Source organism: Herpailurus yagouaroundi, unplaced genomic scaffold (genome assembly GCF_014898765.1).
Source record: "Herpailurus yagouaroundi ecotype Mexico unplaced genomic scaffold, PumYag 67700, whole genome shotgun sequence".
NCBI lineage: Eukaryota > Metazoa > Chordata > Mammalia > Carnivora > Felidae > Herpailurus > Herpailurus yagouaroundi.
The window spans coordinates 8,811,389-8,836,041 of NW_024420499.1; the positions used below are offsets into that span (position 1 = coordinate 8,811,389).

At 34.3% G+C, this 24,653-nt stretch overlaps 1 protein-coding gene across 1 annotated transcript in view; it reads right to left on the reverse strand.

The window, feature by feature from the left end:
- Nucleotides 1–4,416: 4,416 nt before the first annotated feature.
- The window catches only part of NRK (Nik related kinase), a 155,432-nt gene continuing 135,195 nt past the window's right edge, over nt 4,417–24,653 (reverse strand). The window contains exons 17-24 of the mRNA XM_040468433.1: nt 24,480–24,623; nt 22,419–22,577; nt 18,318–18,422; nt 16,570–16,712; nt 16,121–16,270; nt 13,073–13,232; nt 9,280–9,419; nt 4,417–7,579 (exon numbers count right to left, since the gene is read on the reverse strand). Of these exons, the coding sequence (XP_040324367.1) occupies nt 7,484–7,579; nt 9,280–9,419; nt 13,073–13,232; nt 16,121–16,270; nt 16,570–16,712; nt 18,318–18,422; nt 22,419–22,577; nt 24,480–24,623 (1,097 nt within the window). The 3' untranslated portion in view covers nt 4,417–7,483. The remainder of the gene's footprint in view (nt 7,580–9,279; nt 9,420–13,072; nt 13,233–16,120; nt 16,271–16,569; nt 16,713–18,317; nt 18,423–22,418; nt 22,578–24,479; nt 24,624–24,653) is intronic.

Here is a 24,653-nt window from a genome sequence, read left to right on the forward strand (position 1 = left end):
ATTTCATTGATGTTTAGAGTGAGTACTGAAAGATATGAATTTATATCCATTATGTTTCCTATAGAGTTGGAGTTTCTGGTGGTGTTCTCTGGTCCTTTCTTGTCTTTGTTGCTTTTGGTCTTTTTTCTCCCCATCATTTCTCCCCTCAGAGAGTCCCCCTTAAAATATTTTGCAGTATTGGTTTTGTGCTCATGAACTCCTTTAATTTTTGTTTGGGAAACTTTTTATCTCTCCTTCTATTTTGAATGACAACCTTGCTGGATAAAGAATTCTTGGTTGCATATTTTTCTTATTTAGCACATTGAATATATCCCGCCAGTCCTTTCTGGCATTCCAAGTTTCTGTGGATAGGTCTGCTTTGAACCTGATCTATCTTCCCTTGTGTGTTGAGGACTTTTTTCCCTTGCTGCTTTCATGATTCTTTCCTTGGCTGAGTATCCTGTGAATTTGACTTTGATATGCCTTGTTGATGGTTGGTTTTTGTTGCATCTAATGGGAGTTCTCTGTGCTTCCTGGATTTTGATGTCTGTGTCTTTCTCCAGTTTAGGAAAGTTTTCTGCTATGATTTGACACATAAACCTTCTACCCTTATTCGTCTCTTTTCAACTTCTGGGACCCCTATGATTTGGATGTTATTCCTTTTTAATGAGTCACTGAGTTCTCTCATTCTTATATTGAGCTCTTTTGCCTTAGTCTCCCTCTTTTATTCTGCTTCATTATTCTCCATGTTTGTCTTCTATATCGCTGATTCACTGCTCTGCTTCATCCATCCTTGCTGATGTGGCACCATTCAAGATTGTAGCTCAGTTATAACATTTCTTTTTCATCTTGACTAGTTTTTACTTCTTTTATCTCAGCCAAAAGGGATTGTAATCTATTTTCAACCCCAGCTAGTATTCTTATTATCGTGATTCTAAATTCTGGTTCAGACACCTTGCTTGTACCTGTGTTGATTAAGTCCCTGGATGTCATTTGTTCCTGTTCTTTCTTTTGGGGTGAATTCCTTCATTTTGTCATTTTGAAGGAAGAAAATGAATTAATAAAGTAAAAAAAAATGAAAATTAAGCAATTAAAACAACACAAAAAAATTTAAAAAAGCATGCTAGATCCTAGGTGTTTTTTGGTCGGGTTGTTGAAAGAAACTTGGTAGATTAGAGAAAAAAGGGAAAGAAAAGAAAAGAAAAAAAACGATAAAAAAGGAAAACATTTAAAAAGTTGAAAAAATGAATACAATAAAATAGAATAAAATGAAATGATGGAAGTAAAATAGAATATAAAATGTACAAAAAAGTAAAAAATATAGTAGAAAAAATTAAAGAAAATCTTTTTAATACAAATGGAAAATAAAAATAGTTTCTCTTTCTGTTTTCAAGAATAAGAAAAGAAAGAAAAAAAATGAATAGATGGGCCAGCAAACAGAATCAAATATGATTGAAATTACATCCGGTTTCCCCTAGAATTCAAAGTATGAAGCACTTTACAGTCTATAAACTAAGCAGGAGGGGAGATTTGTGGTGCTCCTTAAAAGTGCAGTTGGCCTAGTTGGGCAGGGCTTAGTGTAACAGCTCTGTTCTCCACTAGGTGGCACTGCTTAGCTTACTGAAGTGGATTGTTGTGGTGCATGTAGGCGTGAATGTGCATGTGCGGAAGGGGTAAAAATGGTGTCACCCAGCTACATAGTCTGTAGTATCAGAACTCTGTGCTCTCTCCCACTAGCATTCAAACACCCTTCTTTTGTCTCTGGTTCCCAAACTCCCCACTTCTACACCATCCATGACCAAGCCTTTAGGCTGCCAGGCAGCACCTCCCTCCTGAGATTCATCTCATATGTGGCTGTGTTTCCCAACCCCTCACTTCTGAGGGACTGTCTTTAACCCATTCTGACCTTCTGGTGGAGGGTCTCGCTGTGCAATGGCCAAGTTCCATCCAGCCTTAAGGAATGTTTGCAAGACCATGAGGCTGCTGGTATCCAGAGACTGTAGCTGGGCACCAGCCCAACCCAGAAAAATTCATGTGACCGTGTAGCAGCAGCATTTCAAGGATTAGGGAAAATCACAACACACATCTGGTACCAGGCTTCACCCTTATCATCTTCACTCCGACACCAGTGCATTTTGCCATTCTCCCGTGTCCACTGGGACCTTTGCACTCCTCCCCCCACAAAGGAGACACTCCCACAAACTCTGGTACAGGAAAGAAAGTGGGAAAAGCTGACTCAAACCACTGAAACTTATGGGAAATCTAGTCCACAGTCAGAAAAGTAGAGGACTGGCCAATACCAACAGATTCTGTCCAGTGATGAGCCCAGGCTCAATGGACCTCATGTGTTGCTTTTAAAGGTAATGCAGGAGGTGGGGTATGGGTGAAATAGATAAAAGGGGATTAAGAGTATACCCACTGTGATGAACACTGAGTAATGTATAGAATTGTTGAATCACTATATTGTACACCTGAAACTAATTTAACAGTGTATCTTAATTATACTACAATAAAAAACAAAAAATCCAAAAAATGCAAAAAAATAAAGGTAAACAAAACTTGAGGAGACACTGCAAATTTTAATTTTATCTTGACTTATTCTTTGTTTCATTTTAGGTTTATAGGGTAAAATCATTTGAAATTACCCCAAATAGGTCATTACTCTTTGGTCATCTGAATATAGATGGCACTTTGGTGAAACAAATGGATTTGTGAATTTTAATTTTAAACGTTTGCAAATAAAATAGCACTAAGAAAATCAAGGCAAAAAAGGTCAATTTCTCTTTTTCAATTCATGTTTTTATGAATCTTTGTTGTATGCTAAGCACCAAACGAGTCACTTTGACATAAAGGGTGGCAAAGCTATGAGAAAAAGTTAATCCCCAACCTGATTTTGCATTCATCTACACAGTATGGTGTGGACTAGCTTCTAAAAATATAAATCCATATAGAATAAGTTTTACTCCTTCAGGAACTACTTTTTTAAATTAGTTGAAATGGTTGTGAACAACATAAGACATGGCATGTGACACTGTTTTCTTATTTTTAATGTTTATTTTTTGAGAGAGAGAGAGAGAGAGAGAGAGAGAGAGAGAGAGAATGAGTGGGGGAGGGGCAGTGAGAGAGGGAGACAGAATCTGAAGCAGACTCCAGGCTCTGGGCTGTCAGCACAGAGCCTGGCATGAGGCTCGAACTCACAAACTGTGAGATCATCACCTCAGCTGAAGTCAGAAGCTTAACCCACTGAGCCACCCAGGCACCATGACAATGTTTTCTAATACATGTTTGGCCTTTAATTCATTAGCTACCTTCTATTTAATTTTTGGAATTAAACAGTGGCTATACACAATGACTTTATTATCTTCAGAAACTTGAATTCCTTGAGGGCCAAAGGCCCTGTAAATAAAAAGGTGCTGTTATATTGGAAGTCATAGTGTTGGAAAAGATTCAGTTAATAGAAGTGTGGTATTGGAGTATGTAAACCCACTGCTTTTTTCAAGAATGGTAACGTTACTAATAGCAACTTCTACTCATGACCTACCCTGTTCCTATGCTTTGGTAAAGGGTTCCTAGGATAATGCCCTCTTTCAGCTTTGGGTCATCACCCTGCCCATTCCAATTCCAATCTGTGATGGTATTTTTATTCCATGGCTCTGTGCCCCTTAAAATAGTTGAAGTCTGTGGGCTCTAAATATCAAGCTGAATGAGTCAATTTGATCATAGAAGCACTGAGAATTTAGACTGTAAAAGCCTGGATGAGCTTGTCATGTCTAGGTAACCCAACTAATGAACACCTTGCCACACTTGACAAATTAGAACCACACTCAGCCGGCCCTAATGGGAAAGCTTGATAAATTTCTCTCCATAATGTCCCAAGACAATAGGATATTCATGGGGCCAGGTCTCTGATGGTTCTGTGACCTGCTTGAGAGAAGTGCTATTCCTCTTCTGTTCCCAACTGAAGGACTCATCTTCCTTGACAACCTGCTGTAATTACTCCATCTTCCATTTTTGACCATCAGCCCGCACTAAACCCTTTCTTGAATGCTAAGAAATTATAAATATTTTATTCCTTTCTATGGATAAGGTTTCTCTTCTTCTCCACTGGATTTCAGAACACTGGGGTGGGATGGGAATGGGGTCAACATTAAAACTTCCTTGGGTTTTACCCATGCCATGTGATACTGTGTGTCTGTGTAAATTCCCACATATTTTAAGGAAAATTAATTGGTTTCTAATTCCATCCACCAGTATACCCAGAAGAATTTTAGCCATATCATTATAAATTTCCTTGCCCAGAATTCCTAATGGAACAACAAGTAGAACCTCTGACAACTTCCAATCAGTGCCTTATTACATAATTTAAAGAAATGAATAGTCCCTGAATGAATCCTAATTCTGAGGCATTAGACAAGCATATTTCAAATAATGATATAATTCAATAATTTTTAAAATGTTTATTTTTAGAGGTTGAACATGGTTCATTGCAGACTTTCTGATGAAACAATTAGCAGTCTCAAAGATTATTTCAATAATTTTTTAAGTTAAAGCACATATCAAATACAAATTGATTTAAATAGGCACATTTAAAAAAATAATTGAAGAGTATTTAAAAGATCCCATTGAGTGCATGTGGCATTATTCCTGGTTTTATGAATACTGTTTCAATTAAATGAGTGCTGGCAGAAAACACAGTGATTATTTTATCTAGAAACTGGTGGCACTGAAAATATTAAAATTATGCATTCTAATGGTTTGCATGTGTGTATGTATATGTGTATGCATGTACGTGTGTGATTTCTGCTTTGCCTATTTTACTATCTAAACGATTATCCTTTCCTACTATTTCCTCTGAGCTCTTCCCTTACTTCAACAGACCTAATCACTCACAGCTTTTCTTGTTAGCCCTCTTCATACATCATTTTTTAGTTTTCAAATATTTCCAACAATGCCTTTTATTTTGGACAAGAGCTTTGGTGAAAAAAACTAAAGTACACTAAAATAAAACTGTATTTTGTCCCAATGCTACTCACAACCTGCTAGAACTTTCATGCTTTCAATCACAGGGCTAGGAGAATTGGCTAGCCAGGATTACCCCACCATTGCTTCTGTAATGAGCTGGGACTGCCAAGTGCTGATCTACAAGGTGAGGTATAGATATAATTTCTTCCATTACTGTGCACGGACTATGAAATTTAATTGCCCCTTCACTTTCTTGTTTCAGCTGGCAAAGGGTATACAAATTCCAGATGGAATAACATCAAAATTTGAGATATTCATTACTTATACACCACTTTAAATATTTTCAATCCTTTCTATTTGGCTATCCAACATTTCAATCTCCCTTTGTGATGTGTGCCAGCTTCCTTTCTTTGTTAACACCTTATCCTTTAAAGTTCAGCTACATGTCTGCAATTTTTCTTGTTTGTTTACTTTGGTACATCTCTGTAGATTCAGTTCACCATGGTCTATGTTTTACTAGAATAACAGCCACAGAGCACAATGGGAGTTGATTTCCTAAACTAGTTTACTGTCTTACTGCCTTAAAAATATGATTTTAAGATGAAACTTATTTCTCTAATCTTAACTTTGAGTAAATATTATGAAGAAAAATGAATTTTCAAAAGACTTGATTCTACACACTACTTAAATGAAAGAATTTTCTGAAATGCAAACATAGCAAGCTCCATTTGCTCAGCAATGAGGTACTTGCACAAAGTTCCCCCATGGCCTTTTTGGTGTACAAATTTATAATAATGAAGACTGCTTCTAAGGAAATAATTTGACATAAATGTTTCCTCTTTAAACTACTGCATTTAAAAAGTCATTCGAGTTGTAAACACTCAAGGATAAGCCAGTTTTAGGATCACATTATTGTGTCACAGTAACAGAGATGTGAATCACATTTATTTCTGTAACTCATGGATTCAGGTTCTCCTAAATTCTCATTTTGAGCTACTACACTCTTGATGTAAGTTGTTAGGAAAATCCAAATCATCATTCTTGTCACCAAGGCACCAAGAAATAATGTGCTATCACGAAATCACACATAGTCAGCTGATTTTGTATTTTGGTTAACCAGGTAGTTTGAAAACTATTATCCCACTAGCACTGTCTTCATACTCTTGAAGCAGAACTAGAGGAATTATACTGAGGTATACTTTGTGGTAGTTCTGTTGCTTATTCTTGCCCCAGAACTAACCATGGTATTGAGGATGTATATGCAGAAATTATGGTTTTCACCAGGTAGCAGTTACCATAGGTGACCAAACACCACCTACCTATGGCGTCTATAACATATTGGGTGATGGACTAACATGATTTTCACTACTCTAAATTTGATGAAAGTTGCATTTTTTTCAAAATGTTTTTTTCTTTTTCTTTTTTTTTACCTAAACATTAAGTCCCTACATGTGGACTTATCACTTTTAGATTAATTTCTTATTTTACAGAAATAGAAATGGGAAAAAAAAAGTATTAGCAGCCAAAGTTTTTTTGTTGTTGCATTTTGTTCTTTTTGTTTAATAACTGAGGGGAACTTCTTATGTAGTTCAATCTAGGATTGGGAAAATATTCCATGTTGTCTGATGGTCCCACTTTTGGCCAGATAAGAATTTTTATAAATCAACCAATCTGTCTTTGGGGGTTAGAATTTGACGCCTATTTTGAAGTATTAAAAAAAAACCTCAACTCATTCTACAGTACATGTGTATAGGAGTTTAGTCCTGTATTCAGGCTTGCAAGTGTATTATTTGGTGGTTTAAAAAAACAAACAAACAAACAAACAAACAAACAAACAGCTATTGCACATCTTCAGGGGTTCTGAGGAACATCAAGCATCTAAGACTTTCTTCCTTCTTATCAGGAGAAAACCAGCTGAACATGGTATGAAAAAAACACAACTGGTCTCTGACTGGGGGCTTAACTGTCAAGGAACAGCAAGGAAATGGGTGGCCTTTTCCCCTTTATCACTGTAGTTTTCTCTAGGCATGCAGGTTGTTCAGGCTTAGTCTTGTTTGTAGCATAGTTCTTATTATTTTCATTTAATAATCTAACTTTTGGTTCTTTATATGACTTTGCAAGTTTGCATATAGTTTGTTGCTATTTTTATTTCTTTCTGAAAAACCTCACTCAGGGCCAATTATTTTGAAAGCTACTTGGAATCTAACTCATTACAGGTTTCTTTACTCCATGTAGTAATATCTGAATATAGATACTGTCCAAACTGTACTAAGAGTAATATTTGAGTTCACAGTAACAAAAGTTACAAAGTTTGTGCAAAAGACATTGTACACCATTGGAGTACACAGAGCTTGCTATAGTTAATTTTATATATAAAGCTGCATTTCTCATTAGAACTATTTTGTGCTACATTAAAAGTAAAGTATCTGATTTAATTTTTCCCTAACAATAAAACTGAATGCTCATTTAATCTCAGAAATTTTAAGATGCAGATTTCATATTTATGATGTTTGTAAATGTTGTAATAAATCACTGGAACCTTTTAAACATCATAAATGCTTTGGAGCTCTTCAAGTTTTCCAAGGGTCATGAAATAAACCCGGCTGTGGCGATTGCGCAGGGTAGAGGTAAAAAATAGCTTTAGAAAGAGAGAAAGAGACACCATCAGTAAATATTTTATACATTGTTATCTGATATTTTACAGATACAACTATAATTTCATTTGTTCTTCATCAACCAATTAAAATTATTAAGCCATACTTTTTTTTTCAGAACAGGATTTCCTGAAAGAACAAGACTTTAAATTGGTACAGAGTCTAAATTATATATTTAAAAATAATCTTTTACCGTATTCTATATAACTGTACTTCGTATAGTTAAATAAAATTAGGTTTTTGTTGCGGCATTTATCTGCTGATATTCTTGATTTGTTTTGGTTAAGGATTCCCCTTTGCTTTAAAAAAAATCTTTTACTCAAGTTGGCTTTACTTTTTCTTTTAATACAAGGAAATGTATTAAACGATGTTGTTTGGCATTGTTAACGGTGTTTAAATGGCTACTGAAACTTTCTATTTTGTGGGATTTTCCATTTCAGTGGAATGGACATGACATCAATACATTGATAGTATGAGTTAAATTAATCAGCCTAGAGAGGAACATGTCTTATGAATATGGTCTGTGCCATACAGAAAATTAAAACAGAACATGAATATAAATAGCAAATGGAGGCCTCCTTGTTAGGACTAAGGCTTTATACATCCACAATGAATATACTTAGAAGAGTTTTGATATTGATGATGGTGATGATGATGGTGATGATGATGATGATAACACTAGCTACCCTTGACTTAACACATTTTATATACAGGCAGTATATGATATGCTTACTATATGCACATTAACACTAATTGTCAAAATTATTACCAAAGCAGTTTTTGATATTTCCATTTGGGAGATGAAGGAACTAAGGGTCAGGAAGATAAATCAAACTTCCAGGTTCTTATACCTAGTTATGTGGCCGAGCCGGTACTGCATGCTAAGACCATCTGACCTCAAACACTGATTCTTCCCATGTACGTCCCGTCATATTGAAAACCAGTATTTTTCTTTGATGCACAATGCTTTACCCTGGTTGTTCTAATATTAATTTGAATCCTCTGCAATGTCTTCCAAAGGTGGATGTTTCATAATTTTATTAGGATTATTTTTTCATGCTATTATTTCTCATAATATGTAGAGACTGTAATGATTTTATACAATGCATTTTTTCCATTTAAAGTATCTGAATTGGTTGTTAAAAATGATCACACTACACAAAAATTGACAAATCTTAACTTTATTTTTCTTACCTTTAAAATGGAAATAATACCCACTTGTGAAGATTAAAGTAATGTTGTGAGTATTTAGCACAAACTCTACCACATATTAGGTGTTTGGGAAACATAAATACTTTTTTCTTCTATTATTGAATTATGTTGAAAACTATAAAAGACAGATTTACTCAAGCATTCTGTTTCAAATTATCATTAATACAAATATGAACAGAACTGTGCATCAAAGGCAATAATGGATTTTGCATCACACAAAATAATGGTTAAGTTTTTCTTAGGACATAATTAGGATTTTTACTTTTTTAGAAAAAAAATTTTTTTCAAATCAAATTATCATCATTTACCAAATTGATATTACTACTGCAAAATGAAAAACTGTTTTCATCAATAGTTTGCCAACTTGGGAATTATGTCATAAATATATTTATGGACAGAAGGCATTGGATTTCCTTGTTTAATTTTCATTGTGTGCTTTATTTTTGCTGTAACTAGGGGATATAAACAATACCTTGTCACCTCGGGTACACAGAAATCTCAGCTTCTTAATTGACCTGCGCTTCAGTTCACTTTCCAGAACCCTTGATTGCAAAGAGCGGACTTCAATGGCCTTTTGGCCCCATCCTGTGGTTCGCTGTGTACACTCAAAAGCTGCAATAAAAATTTAAAAAGCAGAAAAGCAGTCAACATTTGATTAAGAAGCTCATTATTATAGTTCAGGTAAAAATATTCTTTTTTCCCTCCTTCTGCAGTTAGTCATCTGCCCATTATGCTGCTCAGCAGTGGTATTCATGCAAGCTATCTACTGTTACAATTGTGATCAATGTTGAGTAATTAGATCTCAATTAACTTTTGTATTCATATACCCTAATACCACAGAAAAAGCTAAGTGTTAATTCTATCCTGTTTGTAAAAAGTCAAATCAACTGACAGCCATTTTTTTTTTTATCTTACAGTCTAGTTGAGGTATAGCATTCCATAAGGGTTTGTATTTATGCTCAAGTGACATACATAAAAACCTGATTAACTTCAAAATTAAAACTGTTAAAAAATGACTTGCTCAGATAATGACTTTAGCAACTCTAATGGAAGTCAATGAATCACCACATTATAAACAGAACTACACCTAATTTGATACTGTTTAGGCTCAATCTTATTCAGGAAATTTTATTAAGATTTTAACTTTTGGACTCTGTGTCACTTGGTGACAGTAAAGATTATGACAATTGTATGTTGACAGATAATGACTACACTTATCGTGGTGAGCATTGAGTAATGTATAGAATTGTAAAATCACTATGTTGTACACCTGAAACTAATATAACATTGTACGTTACCTGAATTTCAATTAAAAAATTATGAAAATTGCTTAAAGCAGAAAAACTTAATTATGTAACTAGCTATATAGTCATCTGGTGCTGTAAGGTATTTTCTGACACAGGGAGCAGTATTATTGTTAAATGTTTAATATTTACTTTGATTTTATGTACTTTATAGGAAAGCAAATTTCCATAAATAAATCCAATCCTGCACTTAAAATAATATCAAAATTTTATGTCAAGCTGAAATAGTCTAGAGAACACCAAAATAATGCACCTCCATTCCTATATTAACATGACTAAAATCAGAATTCAGTTCATTAGACTTCCCATTTTCTTATTTTTAAAATATTTTTTTTTAGACAGAGAGAGTACAAGTTCAGAGGAGAGGGGCAGAGGGAGAGAGAGAGAGAAAGAATCTTAAGTAGCTCCATGCTTAGCACTGAGCCTGACATGGGACTCAATTCCACAACTCTGGGATCATGAGCTGAGCTGAAATAAGAGTCAGATGTTCAACTGACTGAGCTTCCTAGGCACCCCTCCATTTTATTCTATTATAAGCACAATAAACTCTGAGTTGTTATGATATAGTCTTAAAATTTTTATCATTGTCAAAAGTCCTAGAATACCTTTAAGCCAAAATTTACCTGGCCTATATATGTAAAAATTAAATATGCATAAAAGGACACATGAAAAACTTACTAAACTTGATTAAAGTGACTTTCTATAGGCACAGTGTGAGGCATTTAGAATTCCTCAACTAAAACCTACTAAGCATTTATTATCTCTTGCCTCTTTTCCATTATAATTCAAAGTATTTTTGTGTATGAAGTTGACTACAAAATTGTAATTAAATTATAATTGCACTTTTTTGTGCAATTATATTTTATAGTTGTATTTTTATTCAGACAAATGGCTCTCCTGGAAGAAGATTTAAGTCTAGTTTCAGACTAGAATTAAAATCACTCCAGATACAAAGTAAGTGAGGGAAATCCATGACCTGATTGATGGAAACAAGTAATAGATGTAGTCTATCCAGATTTGAATTTTTTCACCTATATGAATACTTTATTAAAATTGTTATTTTTGTCAACAACCACACAGAGCAAACAATTCTAAATTTAACACACAGGGTACTTGCTGAGTCCAAGCACACAGTTCATATGGAATTATACAATTTTCACCTTAATTCTGAAAAACATTAATTTGCCATTTAACCTAGCTACTGAGCTAGCTTGCTTATGAAATGGGATCCAATGATTTGGAGTGGGTATGTTTAGTGATACCTGCTGTGAATGCTAAGCCTCTATTTATTTGTTTGAAAATACAAATCAATGATCTTATTATTGAAAATATTTATTATATCTCAAGGTAATGTAAATTTTAGATTGGGGAAATCTGGATCTAGGTTAGTTTTAAATAACAAAGCAGTTGTTTTTAGACAGAAGGAGAAATTGATTTCCTTAATATCAGTGTTATACTGTAGTCTTTAGTATATTCTCAAAATACCCCTAATACACAAACCAAAATATCACATTCTTATAGTGCCATACTTTATTTTACATGGAGAGATACATTTTTCAAATTCTTGCAACTTAAAATAGCTTTTTGTTTTACATCAGAAGTTGTCCTGCCTAAGGACAAGAGCTTATGAGATGACATTTTAAGACCCTTTGATTCCTATGATTGTCCAGTGGCATAAATATAGGGGTTTGCCTAGTTTCCCATTTCAGCTGAATTTCCTTATTTCAATTTCTGATTAACATATTGATTGCAAATGTACCATTGTAAAGGTTAGAACAAGATTCATTTTTCAGTTTCTTTTGTCCCAGGTCTGTCAATTATAAGCATTTACCTCTGTCACTGAAAATGGTTTTAAACCCTTTGGGAGTTCTTACCTATTTGAAGAAATTGGAAGAGGTTTTCAGGACAATGCTTAACACTGTGTGCAAAAAGAAAGGATTCTGCAAATGCAATGCAAAGTGCCATCATCCCATAATGAAAAAAAGTCCATTAAAAAGCAGTTCTTTCAAACTGGTCCTTAAAGCCACATGGGAATCACACTTAACCATTTCATAAAGATTTCAGAAGCTTCCAACTCTTTAACAGACAAATTACCCTACTCTTTCTCTCTCTCTCCCTCCTTCCCTCCCTCCCGTTACTTCTCCTTCCCCCTTCCCCTTTATTTGCTTCATTAATCTCCTCTTCCTTTCAGAATCATTTACCCTCCATAAAATCTTCCTATTCTCCCTAATACTTTCCTGTTCATATGCATTGTTTCTTATCTACAATCACCTTTGTAGTCACCAAACCTCAGAAACATACACAAGAGTCTCAAGTTATTCATATTTTGCAGATGAGCAGTCCTGCATTGGTCAAGAAGAAAACAATGTTCTGGCCTGATGAAGATGAAGTCAGTTTTCTTTATGTTGCCACCTGGATAGTACCTAATAGGCATTCCAGCTAGTCATATTTATCTCTTACATAAATGAAGGACGATGAAATCTTAGTGATAACCAACATGTCACATATTTAGTGTGTATTTGACTCTTCACAGGATTATCATTCTCTAAACAGATAACTATTTACTATATGAAATAGAGATATTCTGCTCTTCTTTTATGATTATTTGGCAGTCTCCTAAGATAAAGGTAACCCCCTAACATCAGTGTGAGGGAATGAAGCATTTCCAACATCTGCATAAAATCTGCAACCAAAGGGAATTAAAATAAAATTATGGATTATTGTGGAAAGGAATTCCTTTCTTATTTTAATTTTATGATTATTGCACATGAACAACTAAAGCAGTTGAAATTAGACTCTTTGTAGTAGCCTTGTGAATTCATTAAGCATATGGCAAACACGCACAACTTAGTAAGTATGCAGTATCCTAAATTAACCCTATATGCCTTGAGGAAATGTGATATTTCAGAAAACAGAAATTTCTATAGGATCATATGAAAAAGAAAAAAATTTTGTACATACCTACTGAAGATGGTATGTTTTTCCACACCTCAAGAATCTTCTTGAAGAGTTGTTCATTTGCTTCCATAGAAAGGGCTTCAGCATTGAAGGTGAGCATCATGCCAATTCCCAAGGAATCAGGTAAAATGATGATATTCTGTGGTATAATGATTTCCAGGGGCTGGAATTATGTTTCATAAAGATTTATATGTCCAACATTTTATCACTACTACTTTAATTGAAGCAGCTTGACTGAGCAATAAAGATCAAAAAGGGGTTTGAAGTGCAGGGAGGAAAAGAAACTTCTATTTTAATATTAAACAGCATGCTATCTAACATTTTAATATTAAACACCATGCTCTCTTTGAAAAGAGCCTTTTCCATGTCATAAAGACATCACTGTTTAAATAGTGTACTTTAGAAAACTTTGTTTGAAAAAAAGCAGAGAGATATTTCCAACACAGGAAAAATTGTTGAAATATAACAAAGTGTGTATAATGATAAAAGAAACGTTACTTGTTACAGAGTTGGACTACAGATTCATTTCAGCACACTAATGAATACTTTAGTGATGAATATGCGAACCAACTAACAAATACACAATCACTGGTTATCTACACAATTAATTTACATCAGAAATAGAAATTTAGCTTTAAAAAAAGCTTGAGCTTGAAATGTTTACAAGGGGCAACTTTATAATATTCATCACTGCTTGAAATAAAACAGCCATTCTCCCTTCACAAAAATGTAGAATTTCTTATCTAAATTATATAATCATAAAATATCTTCAATACACAATTCAGACATGAGAGATGTATCAGGTGACATAATATGAAATATTAAGCAATATCTAAGAATTCGTTAATTTTATGATGTTAAAACAATGTGATCAATTTTAAACTACATAAATTGCCACATTAGTAGTATTTCTCTGAGAAATGAACAATTACATTCCTTTATTATTTCTCTAAATTAGCAAGTTACAAGAAAATAAGGTCAGAAACTATACTTGCCAAACCCAGCGCACTCAGGCCAAGTGCTTGAGGCCATGTCTCAGCAACAACAATCCTTAAAACTAAAATGGGGATCCAGAGGCGAAAAGCAAATTTAATGCGTTCCCTGGGCACTTGCATGAGCAATTGAATCAGAAAAGAGATGAAGGAAGAGAGAAAAAGAAATTTCAAGGAAGAAAGTTGTCTAAAAACATCTGGTTAGAATAGAGGTGGACTGCTGTAAACCCAGAAAGCCTCAGAGGTAATTCCCTTGCTTCTCAGAAGATTCCTGCAGTAACCAGATATTCTTTAGCACACATGGCTCCCTTGTAGCATTACAGGTTTTGTACTTTGGAGCTCTTGGAAAAATTGCATTTTTAGTGCATTCTGTTTCAGAAGACACTCCCCTCCATTTTATTAGAGTCCTTACTGTTTTAATGGGTCAAGACACTAGGGCATTTAGCTAAAAATACTATTTTTTTGAATATACTTAAGGTATCATAATTAGGTCATAAAATAATTTTTTAAAAACTGATCTCTCATTCTTGCTTCTACAATAATGAACTGATTGTTTCAAAAGGAAATAATTCTCCTTGCTTGGTAATCAAGTAGAACACAGAGTGCAATCTTCCTGAATGATGTTTCAAATAAGTATAAACTTGGACCAATATTGCAATGTTTAATATGGCACTGGCTTCAAAATGAAGGCTATCTGCCATGTCATAAAAAAAGATTCAGGAAGCTATGGAAGACATTCCAACTGACAAGTACTATAATACTTACATTAATATTAATCTGAACTCATATCTAAGTGACTTTGGCTGGGCATGGTTCAATGCTTTCTACATTATAAACAGGGTGGTTTCTATATACTCATAGGTGACAACTGAGTGATCAACTAATTAGATTGTTAATATGACCAACATGTTTTTTTAAATGTCTCCACTAATGATCTGACAATTGCTCTATGTAATTTTTCAGAGATGTATGAGACAATTCTGAAAGCTATGTAAAATATCATATTACTACAGTGACTTAAAAGTACAAAAAAGTTTTCTCCTGGACTTTTATATAATGCTAAACTGCTAAAATTTTAGTTGTCAACAAACTGTGGAATTAAAAAAGGGTGAAGCAGAGATTTGTTGTTTCAGCCCTTTTTAAAAAAGATATAATTTTCAATAAAGCAAACATCACTGCTACCATCAAATTTGAGACACTCAGAATCATATTTTGTATGGTGCATGTGTGTGGGGGTATTATGTTCGAACTCTATAAATTATGTGTATGGTATTTTTACAATTATCCATATTTTAGATATTTCCCCATAGTCTCATTACTTATAATTATTTAAGAGTTAAGAGTTGAAGTACATTATCTTTTAAACTGCTGAATTCTTTGATCAGAAATTCTAACTATAATTGATACTATATAAGAGAACACTATGATAATTTGCTATATGCCACAGTTAAAGCACTAGGATTTGGATAATGAAGGAGGGTACATATAATAATGTTGCAATACTGCTGTATTTTTAATGAATCTGTTTAAAAATGTATTATGGGGTACAGAAGGACTAAAAGCAAAGATTGCAAACTCATACATCTACTAGGGCTAGTTATTATAAATACATAAAGGTGAATGGATAGGCAATGTATGTGTATATTCCATCTAAAAGGGGGCAGCCATAAAAAAATAAAAATAATAATAAAATAAAAGGGGCCAGACAGGAATAATTTCCAGTTGATAATGGCCAGATAGTAATGAGAGCCAGATGTTATCAGACCTTTTGGTTTATCAATGGAAGTCCAGATTTTTAAGTGTAAACTCTATTCATTTAAAAACAAACAAACAAAAACACTGTGCAAGACAAAATATATCTGAAGAATAAACAGACTCAGCTGTGTGGCTAAGAAGCCATTAGTGATTTCTGTTTATCCATTACTACTTTCTGGTACTCTATACTTATCTTTTAGGTTTCAGCTCCAGTATAGATATTCATAATCATATTTTTAAATCTTTAAGAGTTTTGACTGTTAGAAAAACTCAAATTGTGGTGTACAATTTCTAGGGATCTTACGTTATTTGGCAGAGTCACATCAGACATAACCTCAGATTCTGCATCAATGATGTGATATCCATCTGCTGAGCTGAAGAAAATCTTTAGTCTTTTTTCAGAACCAATAGCCAGGTCAACTGTCACTGGCTTATGACCAACTGTTGGAAACACCTGTAGATATAAAACCAAATATGGCCGAAAGGCCAAAAATGACACTCTGACTAAGGTAAATGTTCCCACGCTCTTGTTTAACATGTTTATAAAATCCTGGTTGATTTCTAAAATTATATAATGCATTTAGAGACCTATGTATTATCAATTTTTCTTAGGTCTGTTACTATAACAAGAACATAATTATATTGAGGTTTTAAATTTTGAGTTTTCCTTCAGAGGCCAAATCTTCAATGATTATAAGAACCTTGTATGGCCTGCACTCTTTTCACTCTTTTTTCTGTCTTTAAATTCCTTGCCTTGAGTTTCAGCAGATGAAGGAGCTCATCTGGTCTCTTAAACCGGTTTGCTGGATCAGCTGCCTGTATTTTTGCCAGTATTCGTATATAGGCTTCATAGGACATGTAGTCTCCTTCGGAGTCTGCTGATTGATCAATGCATACTTGGTAGGGAATGAAAAAGGCCAGACATGTTAACCTACCATAGAATGGATGTACTCTAGGCTCCTATGATTCCTAATCCAAGGAAACAAAAAGCCAAACAGGATTCATTGCCAAGTTCAGGTCACAGGAGAAGACTGGGCATCACAGGATTCACCATACTGTAGTCATGAGGTGAGATTCAAGAACTAGAGGGAGGACTTTGACCAGAAACTGTATATCAGGCTAGACAGATTGTTGGTACTTATCTTCTTTGTTTTCCAGCTCCATATCAGGCAGCTCTGACCAATCAGCAGACAGCCAAGAACAAACCCATATCCAAATACTGACAGCTGACCCAAGGCCCAATTTAGGGAGATCAGATCAGACCTGCCAGGGCAGACACAGACTGTCTAATATAGTAGTCTGTGCTATTTACAAAAGAACATACTTATTATTCAAATAGACATTAAGAGGCAGTTATAGAAATTAGCCCATCTTATTGCATACATGTGATGTTTTGGCCTTGAAAATATACCATGTAAACAGATCCTGACCTTAGATACAAAATTATTTAATAAATACCTTGTTGGAGTCTATCATGATGTGTCCTTAATCAGTGCTTTGTAAAAACTTGTGCATGGACCAACTAGTTCAAAGTCACCTGAAACATTTGCTAAAAATACAGATTCCCAGGCCCTACTCCAGACCTACTAATTCAGCCTGGGGTTGGGTCTGAGATCTAAACTTTTAACAAATGTTGCAGATGATTCTGATGTTCACTCCAGATTAGGATTTATTGGGGCTGTATATAATGCTCCAAGTTCATTAATCAGTCCTCACTGCTACAGAATAAGCACAAAATCATCCTATTTCACAAAATTCTGGAGTATTATTAAAAACTAATAAACATAAAGAGTCCCCAGTTTATGAGATGTGATTAAAAAATCATTAGTGACTTAGTTGTTTGGGACACCAACTGGTTACCTTAAGAGACTGATCCATAGAAGTTCAGTTAAACCATAATAAGGGTGGAAATATTACTGGTAATCCAAATAAGCCTAACCACCATTCCTTGCAATAGTTCTGGAGAGAAATGTGTTTAGAGTTCCAGCTTGGATGAGATATAGACCCACCCTTTTCTCACCACCCCCATCCTTGTAGCCCTGGTAATTAGAGCAAAGGCTTTCTCTTCCCTCATTCCTCTTTCAGTGGGGCTCTCCCCTCTACCATTGCCACACCTTTCCTCACCTTCCCTCTGCTCTCCACCCCCCACTAAGAGAGAACAGGGAATTTCTCAGCTTCAAGTCATTGGGGTGGCACCCAAAGCCTGTGTTTGGGGCTCTAGAAGAAAAAGTCTTCATGTTGAGTACAGGAATTGGGAGAGAGGAGCTGGTAGGGTAGTCCTCTAAGGGGAGGGGTCAGGGATTTCTCTCATACTCTCCCTTGCTGTGTGGCACCTGTGAATTATCTAAAAAAGGGTTAAATGATAATTATTCACATGGTATAGTCAAATTACATTAACTGTAGAAGAATGGTATATATTTCTGCCAGTATATTTCAAAATATTGTTGTGTTTACAATTTCTCAAAAGAAAAACCATATGATCTAAAGAAAATGGAGACCACTTACTTTAATAGCAGTACTTTCATCGAAGGACTTTGGTGCCCATGCATAAAGGTGAATTGATGACTTCAAAGCAATTGCAATATATGTTGTTTCTTCATGTTGGACTACAATGATAAAACACAAAGAAGTAACAATGCCACAGAGTTAACAAGAACACTCAGGTATTTGTATTGGTCATTAAGAATGTTATAACCACAATATAAGCACAGATTATATATATTAGAAAAGCTTTTTAGTTACAATTTGATGCCCCCCAAAAGGTGACAAAACTAACTATATAGTTTTATGAAGTGTATGCATTAGACTTTAAGAGTACTCTAAATTGTACACTGAAAACTACAGAACATTGCTGAAAGAAATTAAAGGAGACCTAAATAAATGGAAAGACTTTTTGTTCATGGATGGGTAGACTTAACATTCTTAAAGGGCAATACATGGATGGACCTAGAGGATATTCTGCTAAGTGAAATAAGTCAGACTGAGAAAGACAAAGACTGTATGACTTCACTCATATGTGGAATCTAAAAAAAAAAAAGGAATAAACAAACAAAAATCAGAATCAGACCTATAAATACAGACAACAAACTGATGGTTGCCAGAGGGAAGGCAGTCAGGGGATGGGCAAAGTTGGTGTAGGGGAGTGGGGGATAAAGGCCTCCAGTTAGGGAATGAATAAGTCATGGAAATAAAAGGCAAAACATAGGGAACATAGTCAACGATATTGTAATAACATTGTATGGTGACAGATGGTAGCTACATTTGTGGTGAACACAGCATCACATACAGAGAAGTTGAAGCAATATGTTGTACACCTGAAACTAATTTGATATTATATTGTCAACTATATTCAAAAAAATCCAGCTGAGCCTTGCTCAACTCACAGACTTATCAGAAATAATAAATTACTGTTGTTTTAAGTCACTAAATAAATAAATAATAAAAATGTAAATATTTTAAAAAGTGGACAGTACTATCTAAAGTGATCTATGGACTAAATTTAATTGCTACTAAAATATCAATAGACTCTTTTGCAGAAATGGAAATGCTGATCCTAAAATTCATGGTATTAGAAGAGTCCTTGAATAGCCAAAACAATCTTGCAAAAGGAAAACAAAGTTGAATGACTCATACTTCACAATTTCAAAACTTACTACAAGCTACAGTAATCAGAACAGTGTAGTACTGAGATAGGCATAGGCGTATAGATCAACAGAGTAGAATTTGGAGTCTATAACTAAACCCATATATCTATGGTCAATGGTGTCCTATCCATTCAATTGGGAAAGAATATTCTCTTCAACAAATGCTACCAGGACAACTGAATATCCACATACAAAAGAAGAAGTTGGACCCATTACCTCACACCATATGCAAAAATTAATTCAGAAGGGATCAACGACCTAAATGTAAGAGCTAAAACTATAAAACTCTGAGTAGTAAATATAGGAATAAATCTTCACGGCAATGGATTTTTATATTTGACACCAAAAGCATAAGAAACAAAAGAAAAAAATAGATAAATTGAGTTTTATCCAAATCAAAATTTGGGGGCATCAAAAAAACACTATCAAGAAAGTGAAAATATAATCTATGAAATGGGATAAAATATTTGAAATTCATATATCTGATAAGGGCCTAGTATCCAGAATATATAAAGAATGCTTACAACTCAACAACAATAAGTAAATAAATAAATAAATACATACATACATACATACATACATGACAACATTAGTTATCAGGGGAACACAAATCAAAACTACAATGAGATACCACTTCACTTGGATGGCTAGAATCAAAAGACAGACATCTACAAGTGTTGGTAAAGATGAAGAGAAAATGGAGCCTCCATACTTACGGCAATGTAAAATGGTGGAGCCACTTTGAAAAACAGTCTGGCAGTACCATCCAAGAGAATATAAAACATGCATTCCCATGTACAGACACATGTATGACAGGTTAATACATTTTGTGTATTAATCCACATTAATTTGTAAAGAGTATAAATGTATAAATAATGGATGTGCAAAAATCATATGAACAAAAGGTATATCTATACAATGCAACACTATTCAGTAATAAAAATAATAATTGATACAAGTTATACAGGCTACAGCATGCATGAACCTTGAAAACATTATACTACATGACAGAAGCCTGTCACAAAAGACCATATAATATATGATTCCATTTAAATAGATTGTTCAGAAAAGAAAAAGTTATAGCAAAAGAAAGTAGATCAGTGATTATTTAGGACTCTGAGGAGAATAAGGTTAATGTAAGAGAGATGGAATGTGGAGTGATTGCTAATGGCTATGGGGGTTATTTTGAGATAATGAAAATGGTCAAAAAACTCTACAAGCATACTAAAAACCATTGATTGTACACTTCTAAATGGGTAAATTTTATGGTATGTAAATTATTTCAATACAGCTGCTTAAAAAAAAGAGAAATGAATAAAAAGTATATGCTTTCTTTCAGACCTTCTAATTCTTATGGAATATGTTGTCCTACTTCCTAGATTTATATTTTGTGTTAAAACCCTTTTCCCTTGTTTAGAACATTGTTTCTGTCCTTTCTAGTCAGACTTCATCAGAGACAAAATATAAGGCTTCTCCCCGCTTCTCTTATTCATACCTGGCCCCCCCCCCCCTTGGTGTTGCTCTCACTCTCGCTCTCTCTCTCTCTCTGACTCTGGTTGTTACTTTTTCTTTTCGACACCCAAGTAGGCTAAAGAAGTATGATTAATATACCCCCAACAAGCAAAGAAATTCTCTGTTAAGCAAACACTTCCTATAATTTTAGTATATGGCAGTAATTGGTGTCAGTCCATTATTTTATGGATCTTGAAAGGCTATGAAAATTCCATGCAAATATGAGTACATGGCTGTCCTCCTATATTCACATGTCAATAAGACAAAGGCTTTTAGTTGTTATGGGAGGGTTGTAATGGGTTCAGCCAGGAAAAAAACTCCTTAACTAATCCATATACTCACCAAGAACACAGATTTGCAAGATGTTCTTGTAATTGATTATTGTAAACTCTCTCTTGTTGAACTAAAAAATTTACAAGTTAATAGGAGGCAGTTCTGCTATACAAACCCTTTGTTTAACATCTTGGGATCTCTTTCACCTTTGGCTACTAAATACATACAATATGATTTGGAGGAGAGTAGTGATACATAAAACTAGAAAAAAGTTATTTAATGCCTAGTTTGTCTGGGTACTCATTTCTCCCTTTAATGGTGTATGTGTACTTATATAAACACATATGGAAAACTATTCTGGAAAAGCCTCTTTATATACAGAACAGAAATGGTCAGTCAGGATAGCAACACCCTGTTAAAATATCATGTAATTCCAGCTATCTTTTATCTATGTCACTAGTTCTGTCTGAAGGGGTAATTAATGAAAAGGAAAGGAAGAAAACAAAGGCTGAGAGGAGATTTGCTTCAGAAATAGAACAGAATGGGATATTATAACTGTCTAATTGTTGACAGATGAGAGCAGGATTCTGAGACCCTGGAGTTGTTACCTCTTTTTGCAGTGGATAGTTGTAAAGAGATAGGACAAATGAAAACAATCTAACAGAAAAATATTTAGCAATTATATTCATGAATATTGATAGTGGAAGCAAGAACCAGCAGACCACAGAGGAATTTTCTTTTCTACTCATTGCAAAGTTTCCTAGTCAGTATTAAAATAAATTTTCCAATTAAAAAAGTGGAATTATTATGCGATTCTATTTTATTGCTTTTCCAAAGAAAGATAATATCATATGAATCTCCATACAGGTATCGCAGATCCATTAAAAACATTCATTTTAAAAATTTTTTAATGTTTATTTTGAGAGAGAGAGACAGAGCATGAGTGGAGGGGGTGCAGAGAGAGAGGGAGATACAAAATCCAAAGTAGGCTCCAGGCTCTGAGCTTTCAGCAAAGAGCCCAACACAGAGCTCAAACCCACGAACCGTGAGATCATGACCTGAGACAAAGTTGGATGCCAAACCAACTGAGCAACCCAGGCACCCCCAATGTACTTTACTAAATGAAGGAAAGCAAACTTTATATAGCTATAGTAAACATGAAAAGAGACTTACGGACACTGAAGTGTTCACAACCTGTCAGTTTATCAATAGCTTTGCAGGCTTCTTCTGTCTTTAGCATCTCCTCTTGTCTTCTTTTACTATCAGGATCATCATTCAAAATCTTGTTCCTCAGCCAGGTCAAATGATACACCCTAAGTCTGTTCTTATGGCCTGATAGATAAGAAACGGTATTTCAATTCTGTCTATTTTTTCTTATATTAGAAAGAGAAAATAATAACAGTATTTTGTCCTTTTAACAAAATCTTCTCATTAAAGTAAAAAGCACTTTTAGAAAAACTACACTATATTAGATTCTTCCTGTCAGGATTTATAAATATGATAGAAAAGTCTTTCTTAGTCTCTCACTTCCAAGAGATAGTCAAAATGTCTACCAGCTACCTATCTGCCTATCTGAAGAAATGTAAAATACATCTTTGGGACAGATTAAGACTGCCATGGTGCAGGCAATAGAATTACCATCCATGTTTTGGCTTTTATCTAAGTCATGATCTTTCTGGGATTCAGAGACCCAGAAGCTGTTCCTGGTAGTATGTATGCATGAGAGGGATGTCTGATATATTCACTGTTAGGCATTCGGGGCTAGTGGGAAGGGTCTTTTTGTGCTCCTTCTTTCCAGCATACTTAGAAAATAAGTAAAGTTTTATCATGTTTTTCTCAATCCAATTTATCTTTAATGCTAATTTTCTAATTGTAAATCCCAGCAAATTCTTTCAATTCCTTCAGGAAAAACAGACCATTAAATTACACATTTATTTGTATACATAGTGACTTCATATTCATTTTTATAGTTTATTTTTATAAGATTTCTAGGCCCAACAATAGGATTCTTCCTTGTGATTAATCTTACATACGTTTTTGCATGACATTTTTTAAAGCAGCATTAGAATTCAGACATCTAAGTCTATTTCAATTCTACTCTTAAGAGGTAGAATAAATTTGTACTCTAAATAATTAGGTATCTTTATACACTGATGTTCTCAGTATTATTTGATGCAAAAATAATCTACATTTGAGAGAAACTTAAGCATTAAAAAGAGCACATTTTGGTTAGAGAAAGTTGGATAAAAAATAAATAAATCGGTTTTCCAGATGTGCAGTCTTTTGGCCACCCAGATGTTTTCAAAATCTAAATGTTGTATCTGTGTACCTCAAGCAATTATAAATTAATGAAAATGAAACATGATCAAAAAATCATGAAGCTTTAGCATATCTAGAGAGTATTTCCCCCCAACCAAAACCTAAAACAGAGTTAATAATTTTTTGGAAAATAAATAATCATTAATTAATGTGCCACATAGCTACTAGGTACAGACAGGAAGTATGCAAACACATAAATAGCTGTAATTAGCTTCATTTTATTCTACAAACTATTTTTTTAACTTTTCCTATCCTTTTGTCAATCACCTTTTGCCTGCAGTTGGCGTTAATACTAGTGCTTTTCTAATACTGAGTACTGTTTAGTAGTGACAATTATTATTAACATCTGTTTACTTTCTCTCTCATATTCAGAGATTCAGGCTCTGACTGACCAAAATTAAGAAGTTCATTTACTATGTGGGAATAAGGTTGAGGTCTTAGGGTATCTGTTCTTGTAATTAATCCTATCTGAAGACTCTCATGATAAGGCTGTGCCAGGGGCAACACTTTCATTTTTATCCAATTATTGTCCAGTTTGTTCTTTGTTAACTTCTGGCAAATCACAAGAAAAGTATATGATGAATGTGGTCATGTACACATGGGTGGGTAAAATTGTGAGTCATAAGGTTGTAGGTGGCTACTCAGAAAATACATGAAAGATGTAAATGACATGTTTTTTTCTTATCAATGACTTAGGTGCATTACCAGCAAATATCCAGACACAGAAGGAAAGTCAGAAGTTAGTTCAAACTGTAAATAGACAAGAAAACACAAGTAGGAAAGTTTGGTGTCCCAATTTAAGGTTATATTTAAAGTGCTTTCCTATGAACACTGTCACCTGAGAAAGTCTTTAGCCTAGTTTGGAACCTAATTTATCTGCATAATTACTTAGCTAATTTTAGTTCTTAAACAAACCGGAGATGGTAATCAGCAAATTGAGTGGCTCTACAACTTGAATCTGACGGAATGGTCTTCGCTTTATGAGTTTAGTAATGTCTGCCTTTCCACTTCTGTCCATCAGATACAGATTAGATCGAGTTCCCAACAGCAAATTCACTCCTGTTTGTATATAAAAAGAAAGGTACTATA